This window comes from Hippocampus bargibanti, linkage group LG18, assembly GCF_051943395.1.
Source record: "Hippocampus bargibanti isolate YZ-2025 linkage group LG18, ASM5194339v1, whole genome shotgun sequence".
NCBI lineage: Eukaryota > Metazoa > Chordata > Actinopteri > Syngnathiformes > Syngnathidae > Hippocampus > Hippocampus bargibanti.
This window is the reverse complement of record NC_142751.1, coordinates 7416216-7431869: the sequence shown is the minus strand read 5'-3', so window position 1 is coordinate 7431869 and position 15654 is coordinate 7416216. Positions and strand designations below refer to the sequence as shown.

The 15654-nt window shown below is 40.8% G+C and overlaps 1 protein-coding gene across 4 annotated transcripts in view; it reads right to left on the bottom strand.

The window, feature by feature from the left end:
* rgs3a (regulator of G protein signaling 3a) overlaps positions 1-15654 on the bottom strand; it is a 93748-nt gene that overhangs the window by 43875 nt on the left and 34219 nt on the right. For all 4 annotated transcript variants that reach the window (XM_089020987.1, XM_089020986.1, XM_089020989.1 and 1 more), the window contains one exon: positions 8682-8816. In XM_089020987.1, coding sequence (XP_088877113.1) covers positions 8682-8816 — 135 coding nt within the window. The remainder of the gene's footprint in view (positions 1-8681; positions 8817-15654) is intronic.

Genomic DNA, 15654 nt, shown 5'->3' with positions numbered 1-15654 from the left:
AAATCATTCGTTATCATGGTCTCCTGTTCCATTGCTACACTGATGACGTCCAATTCTACAATTCTACCAAATCATTTACCCAAACAACCCATTCCACCCTGTCAAACTGCCTCTCAGATATCAAATAATGGATGCTAACGAATTTTCGCACCCTTAACTGCACTAAATCTCAACTACCAATATTTGATCCTCGGTCCCTCACCCAAACTATCTCCAACTTTAATCTCACTATCAACAATTAACTGCATCCTGTTCCCCAGCTCTCATTGTCGCAACATTGGTGTTCTATTTGATCATAGTCTCTCATTCACTAAACACGTACATCACCCAAATAATCAAAACCACATTCTTCCAACTCAAAAAAAAATATATTGTTTCCGCCCTTCACTTTCTTCCAACGCCTCTTAAACCCTCATCCACACCTTCATCACCTCCCACCTAGCATCCTCGATGGTACAACCTCAATACATCCATAATGCCGCCGCCTATCTACTGACCCACGCCCACCCCCATGATCACATCATCCCCATCCCGAAAAACCTTCATTGGCTCCTTGTTCCGCAGCATATTCAGTTTAAACTACTCCTACACACCTATAAAGCCCTTCACAATCAGGGCCCCTTCTACCTTTTTGACCTTCTTCACTGATACACTCCGTTCCTCAAACACAAACCTCCTTGCCAACCCTGTGGCCAGACTCAGTACCTGGGGGAACCGAGCCTGATATAGAGCCACCCCCACCGTCTGGAACGCCCTATCTATCTATGTTTAATTTAATTTAAATCTATCCATCTATCCATCGAGTCATCTATCCAACTGTCTGTCTGTCTATGTATGTGTTTATTTTTACACTTTGGTCAGAGTTACGAAACCAGTATGTATAAGGTTCGCAACCCAAATAATGTCTTTCATGTTGAAAAGCTGCCTTCTCTTCACTCACTCGATTTTCTGAGCCAAGCAACTTAATGACTTTGTCACAAAGATTAAAATCCGCCTCCCAATTCAATCTTGTCGCTTAAAAAGTTTCTGAGGGCTGTTTTGCAGGATTTCAATCGTCAACCTGTTATGGAGTTGTTATTCCTCACATGATGATAATACCATAATGTAATGCAGCAGTGTCTATCAATTATACACCAGGGATAGGCAGGTAAGAAAAGGAATGGCAGTCGTGTAGTATGACATTTAAAGGACAACCGACATCTCCGGACAGGTTGTGTCCATAATTTGTAAACTGGCTTCAAATGACTTCTACTGAGCGTATTTTCAGGAAGTCTTGTTTTTGAGTTGGTGACGAGTCCGTATGTGATGTCACTAAAGGAACGCCCCTGACCGAAAAAGACACATTGTAGCAGTCCTTCCATCACGTCAATGTATTTTGGTCTGAAAACCTCGTGTTGCACACAAAAGCTGCCAGAAGAGGGCGGCCAAGCTCCATGGAAGTAATTTATCAGCCTGTGGAAACGGGCTGATTCATTCCTCACAGGAGCTGGTCGCCATTTTTCTGCCTCTTTTCTGGGACGCTACTAGTAGTTCTAGTACTACTACGCTATTGCAGTCCAGATGCCTCAAAATGACACAGAAGGACTTCTTTCATCAATTGCAAACATGTATGCTTTCCTCTTCAGAACTATTTGAATCATATTCATAACTGGATGTGTAACAAGAAAGCATATTCTCCGAATCTGAAGCCATTGTTTTGATTCTCGGGGCGGGACTTTCTGAAAATGCCCAATTCGCAGCTCAGTTTTTTTACAGATTTTGGACACTTTAAGTCATTTTTATTATTATATATATATATATATATATATATATATATATATATATATATATATATATATATATATATATATATATATATATATATATATATATATATCATACTGTGTGTTTTGGGTATTTTAGATGCTATAAAACATTTTTCATGATGTCAGTTAAGAAACAAAAAAGTGACGTCGGTTGTCCTTTAACAGACATGTAACATGTTGGCTAAACTGCGGTTCTCTCCTATTGCAATGCGTTACATTGCAATAGAACCTCGTAAACACCCCTATTCTTCTCACTGTTGTCTGGGCCACGGCACATATGTATCGAGCCACTATCTATAGACATGTTTACACACTGTAATTGCACTGAGGCATGGGTTGCCACCATATTCTTGACATGAATAGCCCATTCTGCGTAAACAAAGCGTCGATTGGTGACGTCATCACTTTCAAATGCCACCCCATGACACTTCCACATCAGGGTTAAATGCAACTGGCCAACTTGGTTTTGGTTGACACATATCAATTCAGGGAAACGTTTTGGCTTACAAAAGAAAATAAATCATAAAGAGGGATATCACGTTCTTACTTCAAAGATGGATTTGTTTACACATTTTTTGTAGCATTTTGGATTGGCTCGCTCATGCTACCACCCGTGAGCACTTTTTCATTGGTCAATTATGATGAAAATCACAAAAACAACAACAACACATATACAGCTTGGTCACAAACTACCAAAACACCCCCCCCAAAAAAAATATTTTTGCCCAGGTATGACAAGTTCTTCAAATCGATCACACTCCTTTGAGCCTTTTGAGTGAACATATTATATGCAGAAGGAACTTCCGGTGAGTGACAAAACACGACAATGACGTACACTGACATGAACTGTCGTCTCTCTTAAATAAAGAGTGGCTACATTTTGAGAAATAACCCATATGCTATAAATAGATTTGTTTTGTCCGCATGAAGTCGCGAATTGCAAGGGATTTGAACGAGCCACTCGATCTGCATCACAAAAATTCACAAAGTTCAAAAGTGTATGGTTTCATTTGATCTCTTGTTGGTGACAAGCCGTCAGCGCAAACGGTACCTTCACAATGTCACAGCACAAAGCCTTGTCATGTTTCTATTTGTGCAAAATGCCCTTGTGAGAATCTGGGAAGAAATAAATAGAAAAGTACAGCACACTAAAACATACTCCTTCAGTGATGGTCTCCAAAATTAATTCAGTTTACAAACAACTTTGCAGAGGCCAAACAAGACATTGCTACTTTACAGATGCCACGTGAAGCAATATGCATCAATAGCTACATCAAACTATATCACAACTTCTTTAATACTCTACTTTCTTTCAACAAATACCGTTAGTGATTTGAGCCACTACTGTCTAACCCAACACCACGCAACATACACACTGTATTCAACGGACTGAAAATGAAAATTCAAGTTAAGTATGTTAAAAGAAATAGGTTTGATCGAGGCTGCCGCCCTACAAACCATATAAGGAATGTATTTATGTGAACGACTACACAGCCAAAGGCCCATATCAAAAAAAGTGAAAGCAACCACATTATCTCGGTCAGGTATGTGGAGGACTACGTTCCCAATGGCCAATACTGTATCAACAAATGTGAAAAATAAACCCAAGTTCTCTTCTTTGTTCACAACAAGAAAATGTAAAAGGCTCGATCCAACATGGCCCTCTGCAACAACGGATATTAAAGGGTGGGATAAGTCAACCACTACTCTCAATGATTACATTTTTTTATACCCACAAAACATGCTTCTTTCAAGTGATATTTAAAAAGAACACTGAATAGTCACATCTTTGTAAACCACCACACTACTAATTGCCACATTTCCTGGCACGTTTTAGCAATTATTAAGGATCACAATTTTTTTTTATTGAAAAAAATACCATCTAAGTAAAATTGAGTTTTCCAAATCTCATATTGTTATTATTATTATTGGGGTAATTCGCTATACGAACATCTGATACGTCATATCCTGCCTTCCCTTACATGATGTCGCATCTACATTATGTCACATCCTATCGCGTCACACACTGTGCACCATATAAATGCGCTCCCATTCCATCTATCTCGCTCTCTCAGAATCAGAAGAATCAGAATCAGAATCATCTTTATTGCCAAGTATGTAGGACACACAAGGAATTTGTTTCCGGTAGAATCTTACTGGACCCTCCGCACCCTGCCCACCACCTTTTCCAGCTACTCCCCTCAGGCAGGCGCTACCGATCCATGCGCACCAAATCCAGCAGACATTTAAACAGCTTCTTCCCCCAAGCCATTAACTCTTTGAACTCTTTCAACAGTAGCCAAAATGGAACTGTATAGTGCCACTTAGCAGTTTTTTTGACAACGATACTAGTGCAGCGTGTTCTACCGGAAACAAATTCCTTGTGTGTCCTACATACTTGGCAATAAAGATGATTCTGATTCTCTCTTCATGCTTCTTCCTCAGCCGACACCGCGATGTCTCTGCTGTCATCAAGATTAAACTAATTTATTCTGTCCCACACCTGGCTTCCTGCTGATTTAACCATCATTTGCCATCAACGCCCGTAGAAGCAATGAACCAAACATTAAAATATAAGAATAAACTGCACGAAATGAATGTGCAATTCAGAAAAGAGCAACAACAAAGACCTGCAGTTCCACTAATTGAGCCCAAATAAACATGCATTCTAATCCCATCCATTAACATCACATTGTCATTGTTATACCGACACAGAAGCAAAGGCACTAAAGCAATACCTTAGACACAGGCATCTGGATGCACAGCTGGCTGATGCGCAAAGACCCCCCCCCCCAAACACACGTACAAGTGTGCAGCTAATCCAGCGACTGTGTTGTATCCTGTCCCTTTCAGATGCACTTCCGTGCTTCTTTTCTTGTTGGATTGTCGCCGTCTCAGTCTTGGCGATAGTACTACCAATGTGTGCAAAAACGATTGTGAGAGAGCCAGACGGTGCGGTAAAGCTCCAGGCAGGTTGGGTTGTGGGGTAGATGGGTGGGGGATTCAGTGAAAGACAGAGTAGAGGAAATAAATAAAAGAAGAACATAAGAGGCTGAGGTGAGCGTGGATGCTTAAGTGTCTTGTAAACACAACGAGAGAGTGAAGATTATTCAAAGATCAAATGCTCAAAGTAACTCTATGCAGAGCAAAGAATCCTAGTGTCCTTCATTGCGTCTCCTCGGCTCTCTCTCGATGAGCTATTTTTAGAAGTTACAAATCAAAGCCATGAATCAAAACCCACCGGAGAATAGGACGATACAGGGGCCAGCCACTTGTGCACGCCTGTTCATGCGCGCACACACACACACACACACACACACACACACACACACACACACACACACACACACACACACACACACACACACACACACACGCACACACACACACACACACACACACACACACACACACACACACACGCACTCACGTTTAATGTGTACAAACTCTCCATCAGACCCTATCTAATCACATCAAATGCTTGTACTGTCCACAATTTTAAAAATTTCGATTACACAAGATGCACACAGTTTTCCGGTGTATAAGCAGCACACAAAAGCCTTAATTTTCTTGAAAAGATCACCCTGTGCCTTAAACGCAGGTGCGCCTGATATCTGAAGTAATATTGATAATAATAATAATCATCATCAGAAGAAGAAGAAGAAGAATCATTTCATTTATAAGCGCCTTTCAAAACCACAACAGGTCTCGTAACTACTGTTAGCAACCACCGACTCAATTTCCCCCTTTAGAAGAAGTCATGCGTAAGCCCAGCCTCTAATGTAGCGTCTTATAATGTGGTGTGCCTCATATTTGGAAACTTTTATATAATTATATATTATATTTGGATTTTTTTTTTCATTCATTAAAGGTGTGCCTTATACACTGGTGCGCCTTATACATATATGGAAAAAAATAGAAAATACACAATTCATTTGGGTGCATCTTATACTCCAATGTGCCTTATACACCGGTGCGTCTATACAGTATATTGAAAAAGTTAGAAAACACACCATTCTTGGGGGTGTGCCTTATACCAGTACTTCGGTGCACAATGGAAAATATGGTAAGGCTCACAACATTTGTTGAAGGTTGCCATGAAATGCTGACCTTCTTATGTAACGTGTTTGGAAGTAAATGTTACATTCCACTGAACTTAACTAAACCAAATTCAATTATTCCAGCACAACAGCATGCTTGGCATGGCTTCATGTTTTTCCAGGGGTGAAGAATGCATGTAATTAAAATTGAATGTGCATGTATCTTGTGATCGGTGAAGCCCTCTTGGGGTCGAGCAAGGGGGGCTTCGGTCCGAACTCACTAGGCTCTGTTACACAACACATTTATGAATAGTTAAACTCGAGCTAAAATAAAGCTAAACGCCAGTCCACTGAAGGGAGGCCATAAATGTTTAAATACGATCAGGGGAATTAATCCACTGTAGGCTGCTGGCTAACAACAGTGATGTGTGCTTGTGAGTGGGTTTGTGTATGTGTGTGTGTGCGCGTCCGTAAGCATATTTAGGAAAAGCTAAACAGGATGAAAGAGTAAGTGGGCCAAACGAGCAGCAGGAAGATGTCTGAGAAGATACTGCATGCAGTTGGAGTGGGAGGGGGTGAATGAAAACATTAAGCAAGTGGGAACATTTTGTCAATTACCAAATAATCTTCCAGTTGACGTAACCACTGACGTGTGTTAATACTGCGCAGAACTGCTGCTAGTTTGCGCTCATCTCTGGGCTATGTTCATGACATTGACGGTAGAGGTTAACAGAGAACCTTCCATCAAATTTCAGATGGCCAGCTTTGTATTACTGAATTGATTTGCGCGACTGGTGTTATGATTTGGTTGGCGACCAACGGGTGGCGCTGTCGGCCCCGCCTGCACCTGCAAAGGTGCTGGTCGTCCCAATCAGTGGCAGCCTACCACGTTCGGATTGGCGACCAACGGGTAGCGCTGTCAGCCCTGCCTGCAGCCTCGCAGGTGCTGGTCGTTCCCAATTAGTGACACTCAAAAGGACTCCCGGCACGACCATTCGTTGTCGGGTTATTGTATGCTTTGGATGCAATTGTATGCTGTGCATGTGTATGTTTCACCTTGCCGGACTTTTAATGTTGGTTTTCTTTCGATACTTTGTATTTTTTCTGTTCAGATTAGTTTGATGCTTTAGACTTTGTTCCTGCTGACTTTATTTTAATACAATTTATCAAACACAACCTCCTGCTCCCTCCTGCCTGCTTTTTTGGGATCAGCAACCGCAATCACCACCTTGCAAAACGTGACAACTGGCTTATTTAACAGATATGAGAGTCATCGCTTGCGGCTAACAAAAGTAGCGGTAAAAAGATGCGACAAATGCTCAGATTGTATATGCTGATGAAAATGATTTGTAGAAAAAGAAGGCATTCGCACTGGGAATCCAACACAATTAAGCTTATTGGTGAGCAAAATACCACTGCATTTTTAAGTAAACCAAAACACAGTTTGAGACAATGGAACAGCTTGCGCGCACACAATATGCCTGAAGCGGTCACAGTTTGTTTGTACAGAGCAGGGTGCCATCAGCTGATGCAGCTTAAGCTTCTAGGATAGCTAAAAAGCCTGAAGCATGAAACTTTGTCATACAAAGGCAGAATTATGACAAGTATCTATCCATCCAACGAGAACTCGACTCAAAGTTAAAGGGTTTCAGCCGTAGACAAGTCAAAGCATAAAATACACTATATTTCATGACCAAATATTTGTACATTTTATTTTTTTTCCTAGATACGGCTGTGATTGCTGTCAAATTTAATTTGGTGTCTTGGGGAATGTATTTTTTCCCCTCCAACTTTCCACAGCAGTATACGTACATTTGCAAGCATGTTGAAGCCCCCAAAAATGTGTTTCATTGGCCGGAAGAATAAATCATGATTCCAAGAGGGACACCTTTACAGCAGGTCCTGTATTTTTTTCTACTTTGTCCTTTCCTCTTACTTTCATCACTTTCCTGCTGTGAAATGTACATTTCTCCCCTGCAAGACTAATAAAGGCTCATCCAATCCAATCCAATCCTCTGAGGTGCTCTGGATATACCTTAACACTTTCTAGTCAAGTGTGTAAAAATCAATGAAAACATTCCGGCAAGCACATGATCATGTTTATGTATGTATTATATTTTTTTCTCAAGATGGGTCAATGATAGACAGCAACTTTGTCTATATACTATGAACATGATTTTTTTTAAGGACAGGGTGGTAACTTTGCCATTTTAGTGTAATTTAAGAAACACATATGAAACAAAGACTTTCATACATTGGCAACTGCAACCTATTTTCATTCAATACACACAAAATAGTTTGGCAATAACACATTGCTTCTCCCCCACTGTTCTTTTTAAACACCTTTCATTTTTTGACATCTCTCCTCAGAACTTATTGTACCTGCCTCATACACAGCAAATTGCTCTTCTCGCAAAGCAGCTTTTCATATGATTTGCTGAGCAATTACAATGCACGTGATTGGTTGGTGTCGTTCCCGCAAGCATTTATTAACCACCACCAAATTAGACCATGAAAGGCTATCAAAACGACCTCGTTATAAGGACTGCAGTTCCCTATTGGAGCACCTGTGGCGGAGGGAGTACACATCATGACCACGACTCAGGTCAACACCAGAGAAAAGAAAAAGACAGGCACCAAGCAGATTCCACCCTCCCTAAAAAGAAGAGGAGGAACACAGGACGCCTCGCTCATTGAGACAACATGTGAATGAGGGTGTACATGCAAATATATGCACACACAGATGTTCATGTCTTGGCCGTATCCTGTCTGGGCCAGAATCAAGCAGGGTGAACACACACTGGACTTGCTCAGGAGTGTCCAAGAGGGACCCTACCTGGTCAAAATGCTGAACAGCGGGCTCCCTCCTCTGAAGCTGGAGCTGCTTGTCAATGTTGTCCTTGAGGCACTGGCACACGCGACGCTTCTGCTCGGACGAGTACGCTTCCAGGCTGAGCAGGCAGTCGCACTTCTGAGGGTGGAGAGACAAAGCGAGAGAGACGAATGAGAGAGGTGAGCAGGCGGAGGATTGAGATGGCAAGCGGTGGAGCAAAACCCCACGTGAGGAGTTGGGTGTTTATTAAAATTAGACACAGTGAAAACGGACTCTGACTGTATTTTTTGGTTGTTATCAAACAAATGTGTAATCTTAAAACAATAGATGTAACTAAAGAATATGAAGTTGAGTAATGGTAGGGTTAATGAAGTTCATAAAATTAGAAGGACATTAACATACGTATCTTATACAAAGGTTAGGGCACAGGTATCAAAGTCAAGACCCGTGGGCCAAATCTGGGCCACCACATCATTTTATTCGGCCCGCAAAAGCAAATTAAACTTGTGAAATTCCATGATGCTTGCTAAAGTCCGAACCAACATTTCAAAGTGTCCAATGTAAACCATAATAACAGTCACTTTTTTTTTTGTACTTCAATTTTGAAAAGTAGTTATTCATTAATTTGTTGTGCACTCTATATGTAATATGTGGTGGGGATTAAACATTATAATGGCTTCCTGAAATTCATAACTGCCCCCAAAACCCAAAAGGAAATCGTAATTGCAATGTGCCCCGCAGCAAAAAATGAGTTTGACATCCTTGGGTTAGTGTGATTTATAGCTCTAGGGTTCGTCAAGATAGAATTATTAGTGTTAGAGTAATACTATGCACTGGAACGCAAAAAAATAGTCCATCCTTGATTGACGACCGTGTGATTTTTCTTCTTTTTAACCCTTTCATGCACTTTCTCACGTGATATTGCCAATCGGATTCTCCTCACAAGAATTCTTCAACAATATATGTCCATTTGGGATCTTTTTTTTATGACGCAGCAGCCTGGGTAGAAATTCTGTCCAGGCGAAATGTGCTAGCATTAGTAAAATTAGATCATTGCCGGGGCGCACTTGAGGCAGAATTTGATATGTGGACCAAGAAATCAATAGAGCCCTGCTGGGAAACAGCATGAAACTACGTATTTGACAATCAGCGGTCAGAACGGGCAAGCTGCTGGTCTGAGAGCTTTTCATCCACACGGGTTTAAAGTCTCCAGTGGTGGGCATTGATCACTGGCTTTGTATGACACTTTTAATGATGCCAGGCCTCTATTTTCTTCCACCAGGTCACCAAAAAGTGCAATTGAGCTTCAATTTTGGACCGCATTGGAAACGGCTTCCAGGCAGCGGGACCTCTCTTTCTACACAGGTCTTAAATGGGAACAATGTTGGACCTAAGAACACCCGGACTGTTGAAGAGGCATTTCTTTTTGGAAAAGTCCCCGTAGTGTCCTGCTTCATTTTGAGTCCTGACATTTTTAGACATAACCCGAGATATACATAGCGGTGCTTTTTTCATGTAAGATCTCTTGTGATGAACATCAGTGTTACATCTCCAAGCTCAGTCCCTCGCTTAGTGGAGAATCTTGATGCCTTTGCTTATTTTCACATTGCTCTCTCTAGCCCCACAACCCAGCAACAAGGGATTCATCACTTGCTCGGTTGCTCCCTATCCTTTCCAATCACCCTTTATGTCTCATCGAAGAGGATATTCACAAACTGGAATTAGCAGTAGGCAAAATACATGAAAAGAATACGACTGTGAAAACAAAAGGCTCTTTTGTGGCGGTCAAATGTGGGAAAACAAAGAAAAAGAGAAGAAAGCAGAGAGATGATGAATTAGTGGCGTCAGCCGAGCAGACAGAGATCTGTATCAATGTTCTATGAAATCCATCACTTAGAGCCAGTTTTGGTCTGTTGTCTGTTGTGTGAAGAGGCCGCTGAATGTGGATCATGCAGATACACGCATATAACAACCCCTGGCAAAAATTATGGAATCACCAGCTGAAGTGGATCGCAGACACGACATAAAACTAAATTCATTAAAAAAGGCAACAACATCCCAGCTTTAAAAAACACTAGATGGACATAAAGTAAAAAATGTGGGAGTTAGTTTGACCAAGCAGAGGGAGCAAAAAATAATAATACGGCAGTCTTAGAGATTGATTTTGTAATGAGATGAAGGTCACAAAATCGGAAGATTTCTGACATGCTTTCTCCAAAATGAGACAACAGACTCCCCTGTTGGTGAATAGACTTGTTTTTTTTTCTTGACAACAACCAGAATAACTAAAGGAAAAAATATTTTTTCATTTCTATATTTCACAGGAGATGATTGGCCTCATCCATGAACTTTATGCGTATATGGTGGCTGTCGCTCAGCGTCCAGCTCCTTCTTTGTAACGCCAGCACCATTCCACGTGCTCTACACAGGAAGCTAATGGAGCAAAATTCAATGACTGACCATCGATAACTGCCATGGAAGGGCCAAAAATAAAGGCAGCATCATCGGATTGATAAAATTGCTCCCCAGTTGAGGGGCCTCTTTCCGAGCTAACCAGCGGATGAGTGTTCAGCATGTTACTGCGGCGTACGTGCAGTACCAACCGTCAGTGCTGATGAGAATGCTTTCACTCTCCTGGACACACTCAGTACACAAATAAGCCAGTTGCACCGTGTTTGATCTTACGTCAATCGCGTGCCTGCGAGGAAGCCTCGTTAAATGCCCTCATTTGCCGTCTTGACAGCGGCCAGGGGAGTCGATCGATACCAATTTTAGTTTCTTTGGTAAACATGCAGGGTTGTAGCTAGACGCTGATATACTGCAACTCAAAACTGCTTTTATCCCGATTTTTAATTGGCCAAAACAGGTTTGGTTTCAACACTTCAAATCGAGGAAATTGTCAGCATGTGATCAAATATGCATCTGCGGAAAGTCAACAGACGATCTGGGTAAATAAATGAAAAAACGAGTCAAAATCTGATTAGCAATGTAGAGGCACTTTTTTTAGGACAACAGTCACTCTATTGGCAAATGCTCTTGTTTGATTTCTCAAAAACAGCTCGAAATATTGAATGACATCAATTTTGTTCTTGGAGGTATAGATGTACTTAAATACAGTAAGAGCCTTGCAAATAAATCAGCATATGTGATTGAAAAGGGTAGAAATGGTTTTCCTTTTCTGAATGTCAAAGTTCAGTTCATAAATAAAAGGATGTACTTCCTCCTGAGGCTGCTGAAGAAGCATGGCCTGCCACAGGAGGTTCTGTGACATTCCTACATGGCAGTCATCGAATCAATGCTGTGTTCTTCCATGACGGTTTTGTTCTAGGCCGCCACAAAAAATGGAAAAAATCCAACTTCAATGGACAGTTTGGACGGCGGAAAAAAACATTGGCACCACCCTACCCACTCTCGAGGACTTGCACACTGCAAGAATCAAGACAAGAGCACAAAAAAAACAACTGGACCCTCCACACCCAGCCCACCACCTTTTCCAGCTTCTTCCCTCAGGCAGGCGCTACTGATCCACATGCACCAAATCTAGTACACATTTAAACAGCTCCTTCCCTCTCGTCATTAACTCACTAAACAGCAGCCCAAATCTAACTGTATAGTGCATCTTTGCACAAACCCCGTGGAACAGCATATATTTCTAATCATTGTAGCTCCATCTCTGTACTCACTTGAACCACTGTCTGCTTGATACTTTGCACATTGCCTCACAGATGTTCCTGAGAGGTACCACTTACATTAAGGAATTAGATTAGATTGGCCTTTACTAGTGTCATCCATACTTATTTGTCATGTCTTTTTCATGATGATACTAGGGCAGCATGTTCTACCGGGGACAAATTCCTTGTGTGTTCTACATACTTGGCCAATAAAGATGATTCTGATTCTGATAAATGTTTTGTTGGTTGACAAAAGCCACCGTGTGCCATTGGAATTGAGTTTTATCCAGGATAGTTGGAAAGTAACAGGGGCAGGGACAAGAAGGGGATGGGAGGAGGACAGTGGTATTAGACCAAGAAGTGCAATTGAAGTGCCACAAAAGATTTGACATTACTAAAGACCTGTAGAAATGAGCGCAAGTGAGGGGCCAACCCGTGAAGTCATCAAGGTCAGTAGATTTGTGTCTCGTATATCAAGAGCAACCTTAGGCAAAGCAACTAAATCCCATGGGGTGTGTCTACGGACTGCTAAATACTAGCCAAGTCTAACATTTGCAGGTATGAAGAGAAGAATAACCTGAAGACCCGTGAAGTGAACACACTCTCCAAAATCAATGGAGAAGAAAATGGATGAAAGCGAAAGCAGGAGGTAAAATGAAAGGAGCTGTGGGAATTCCTGCAAAGTAGCGACATTGATAGACATATGCTTTATGGTGGTATTCTCTCTCTGCGAGGCTTCAAAGGAGGTCTCAAATTAGCACTTCAAAAGAGAAAAAAAACATGGTGACATGAAGAAACATCATTACCCATTCGTCATGTCGTGATGACTTTTCGCTCTGTCACAATTGGATAAGTTACAGCATAACACCATTAACGTCTTCATAGGCACCTGGCAAATATCACTTTGTGTAACCTCAGCATTTCAACAAAAATCTTGCACGCTCTCCGGCTCCGTGCAGAGAGAACAAGTTGGATATCTAATGTGTCTTGGAAGCATGCCACTCAATGGCTTTAAGCGGCTTCCACTCAAGTGTCATGTTAGCAAGAGCTAATCATGCTAAAGCAGCCAGTGGCCTCTTGAAGCCCTCCATTATGTCGCCAGATGTTGTCAAGATTATCCACTTACGTACATTTTATGAATTGTGAAAGCAAGATCCTAATTGATTATGGATTGTACTCCATGCCTCATGAAAAGTAATTTGAGATGAATGCAGTTCCAGGAGGCAAAAAGCCACAGATCATTAAAAAAAAAAAAAAAATCAGATTTCAAATAAATGTGAGTTATATTTCACCTAATATTGTTTTATTTTGAAATATGAGCTACAATTGGAAATATATTGGATCAGAGATGGTCATGATCACGGTCATGTTTAAAATTGCTTTCAATGTCTAATTCTCTCTGCTATTTTATTATTTATCATTTTACTTATGGTTTTATTGTTATGTGCTGTGTTCTATTGTTTTTATTGTAAAGTGTCCTTGGGTGTTTTGAAAGGCGCTTGAAATAAAATGTATTATTATTATTATGATTGGACAGATTGCAAGGTACATGGGGGGGGGGGATTTTAAAATATGGTCTTTAATATGGAATTTGTTTTCCCTTTTTGTGAGAAAAATTACATTTGGATCATAGGACAGCAACACCCATATCCAGATTAAAAAAAAACAAATTAAGAAAGAAAATACTGTAATACTAATGATCTTCTTTTCCTTTCGGCTTTTCCATTGAGAGGTCGCCACAGCAAATCAGTGTCCTCCGTCTTCAGGGGTTTGATTCGCATGTTTGTTTTGGCTAAGCTTTTACATCGGATGCCCTTTGTGACACACTAATACTAATACTAATACTAATACTAATACTAATACTAATACTAATACTAATACCAATACCAAGACTAAGACAACTACTACTCGGAATACTATATACAAACATGTTACTACTACTTCTACTACTACTAATAATCAACATCATCATCATTATCATCATTATCATAATTCAATGGATTTTGTGCGGGATAAGGGGTGCACGTAACCCCTTTTCCAACCACATTTTTTAATATTTAGTTCAATCCAATACAACACCAATTAAAAAAAATCAGTCTCTCTCCATTGCGCACGATTATTGGACTCCGATAGATCTTGGTCAGGGATTCATGTTCAGTTATATTGCCATCATTCATTGAGCCATAATTGCCTCAACAAGTTTTGAAAGCTACCCAATCGTGATAATATGACTGGGGGTCCAATTCCAACCAAATAACATGATCAATGTCACTACTCGTCTGGTCATACTTCTTATTTCTCACTTTTCAAGAACAAGAGTTTTAAAGGACAACCGACGTCTCCGGACAAGTTGTGTCCATAATTTGTAAAATGGCTTCAAATGACTTCTACTGAGCGTATTTTACAAAGATTCCACCGCATATAGCTATATTTTACGTTTTAAGACTCACGCTGAATATTCCGGAAGTCTTGTTTTTGAGTTGGTGACGAGTCTGTACGTGGCGTCACTGAAGCAACGCCCCTGACCGAAAAAAGGACACATTGTAGCAGTCCTTCCATCACGTCAATGCATTTTGCTGTACTTTGGTCAGAAAACGTCATGTAGGACCAAAAAGAGGCAGAAGAGGGCGACAAAGCTCCATGTAAGGAATTAATCAGCCTGTGGAAACAGGCTGATTAATTCCTTCCACGGCTTTGTTGCCATTTTCTGCCTTTTTTGGGTGTGACATTTCCCATCCGTGATGCCTCAAAATGACACGAAATAAATTCTTTAATCGATTGCAAACATGTATGGTTTCTTCTTCAGAACTATTTGAATCATATTCATAACTGGATGAGTAACAAGAAAGCATATTCTCCGAATCTGAAGCCATTGTTTTGATTCTTGAGCAAGGCAAGTCGTCTTGCCGTGACACCACTAACATGGGGGCGGGACCTTCTGAAACTGGCCACTTCCGGTTTCAAATTGAAGTACATTTTAAACACTTTTTTTGGTCAAATGCAAAAGCATTTGACTAAAAATGGGTATTTTAGATGCTATAAAACTTTTTTTCTGATGTCAGTTAGGAAACAAAAAAGTGACGGCGGTTGTCCTTTAAGTGATTGAGAAAATGGCAGACAGACACTTGACTGTCGAGCAGCTGATGGAGCAAAACAAAGCATTTTCGCCCAAACAATTTTCATAGCAGAGGACAGAATGTAATCTGTCCCAGTGTCTTTCCCACACTCTTTCATCTATTTTGAGTTTGTTTGTCGGCCTTTCCACTTCACGGCTGTTTTGTGGTTGACCTAAAAAAGAAGCAAAG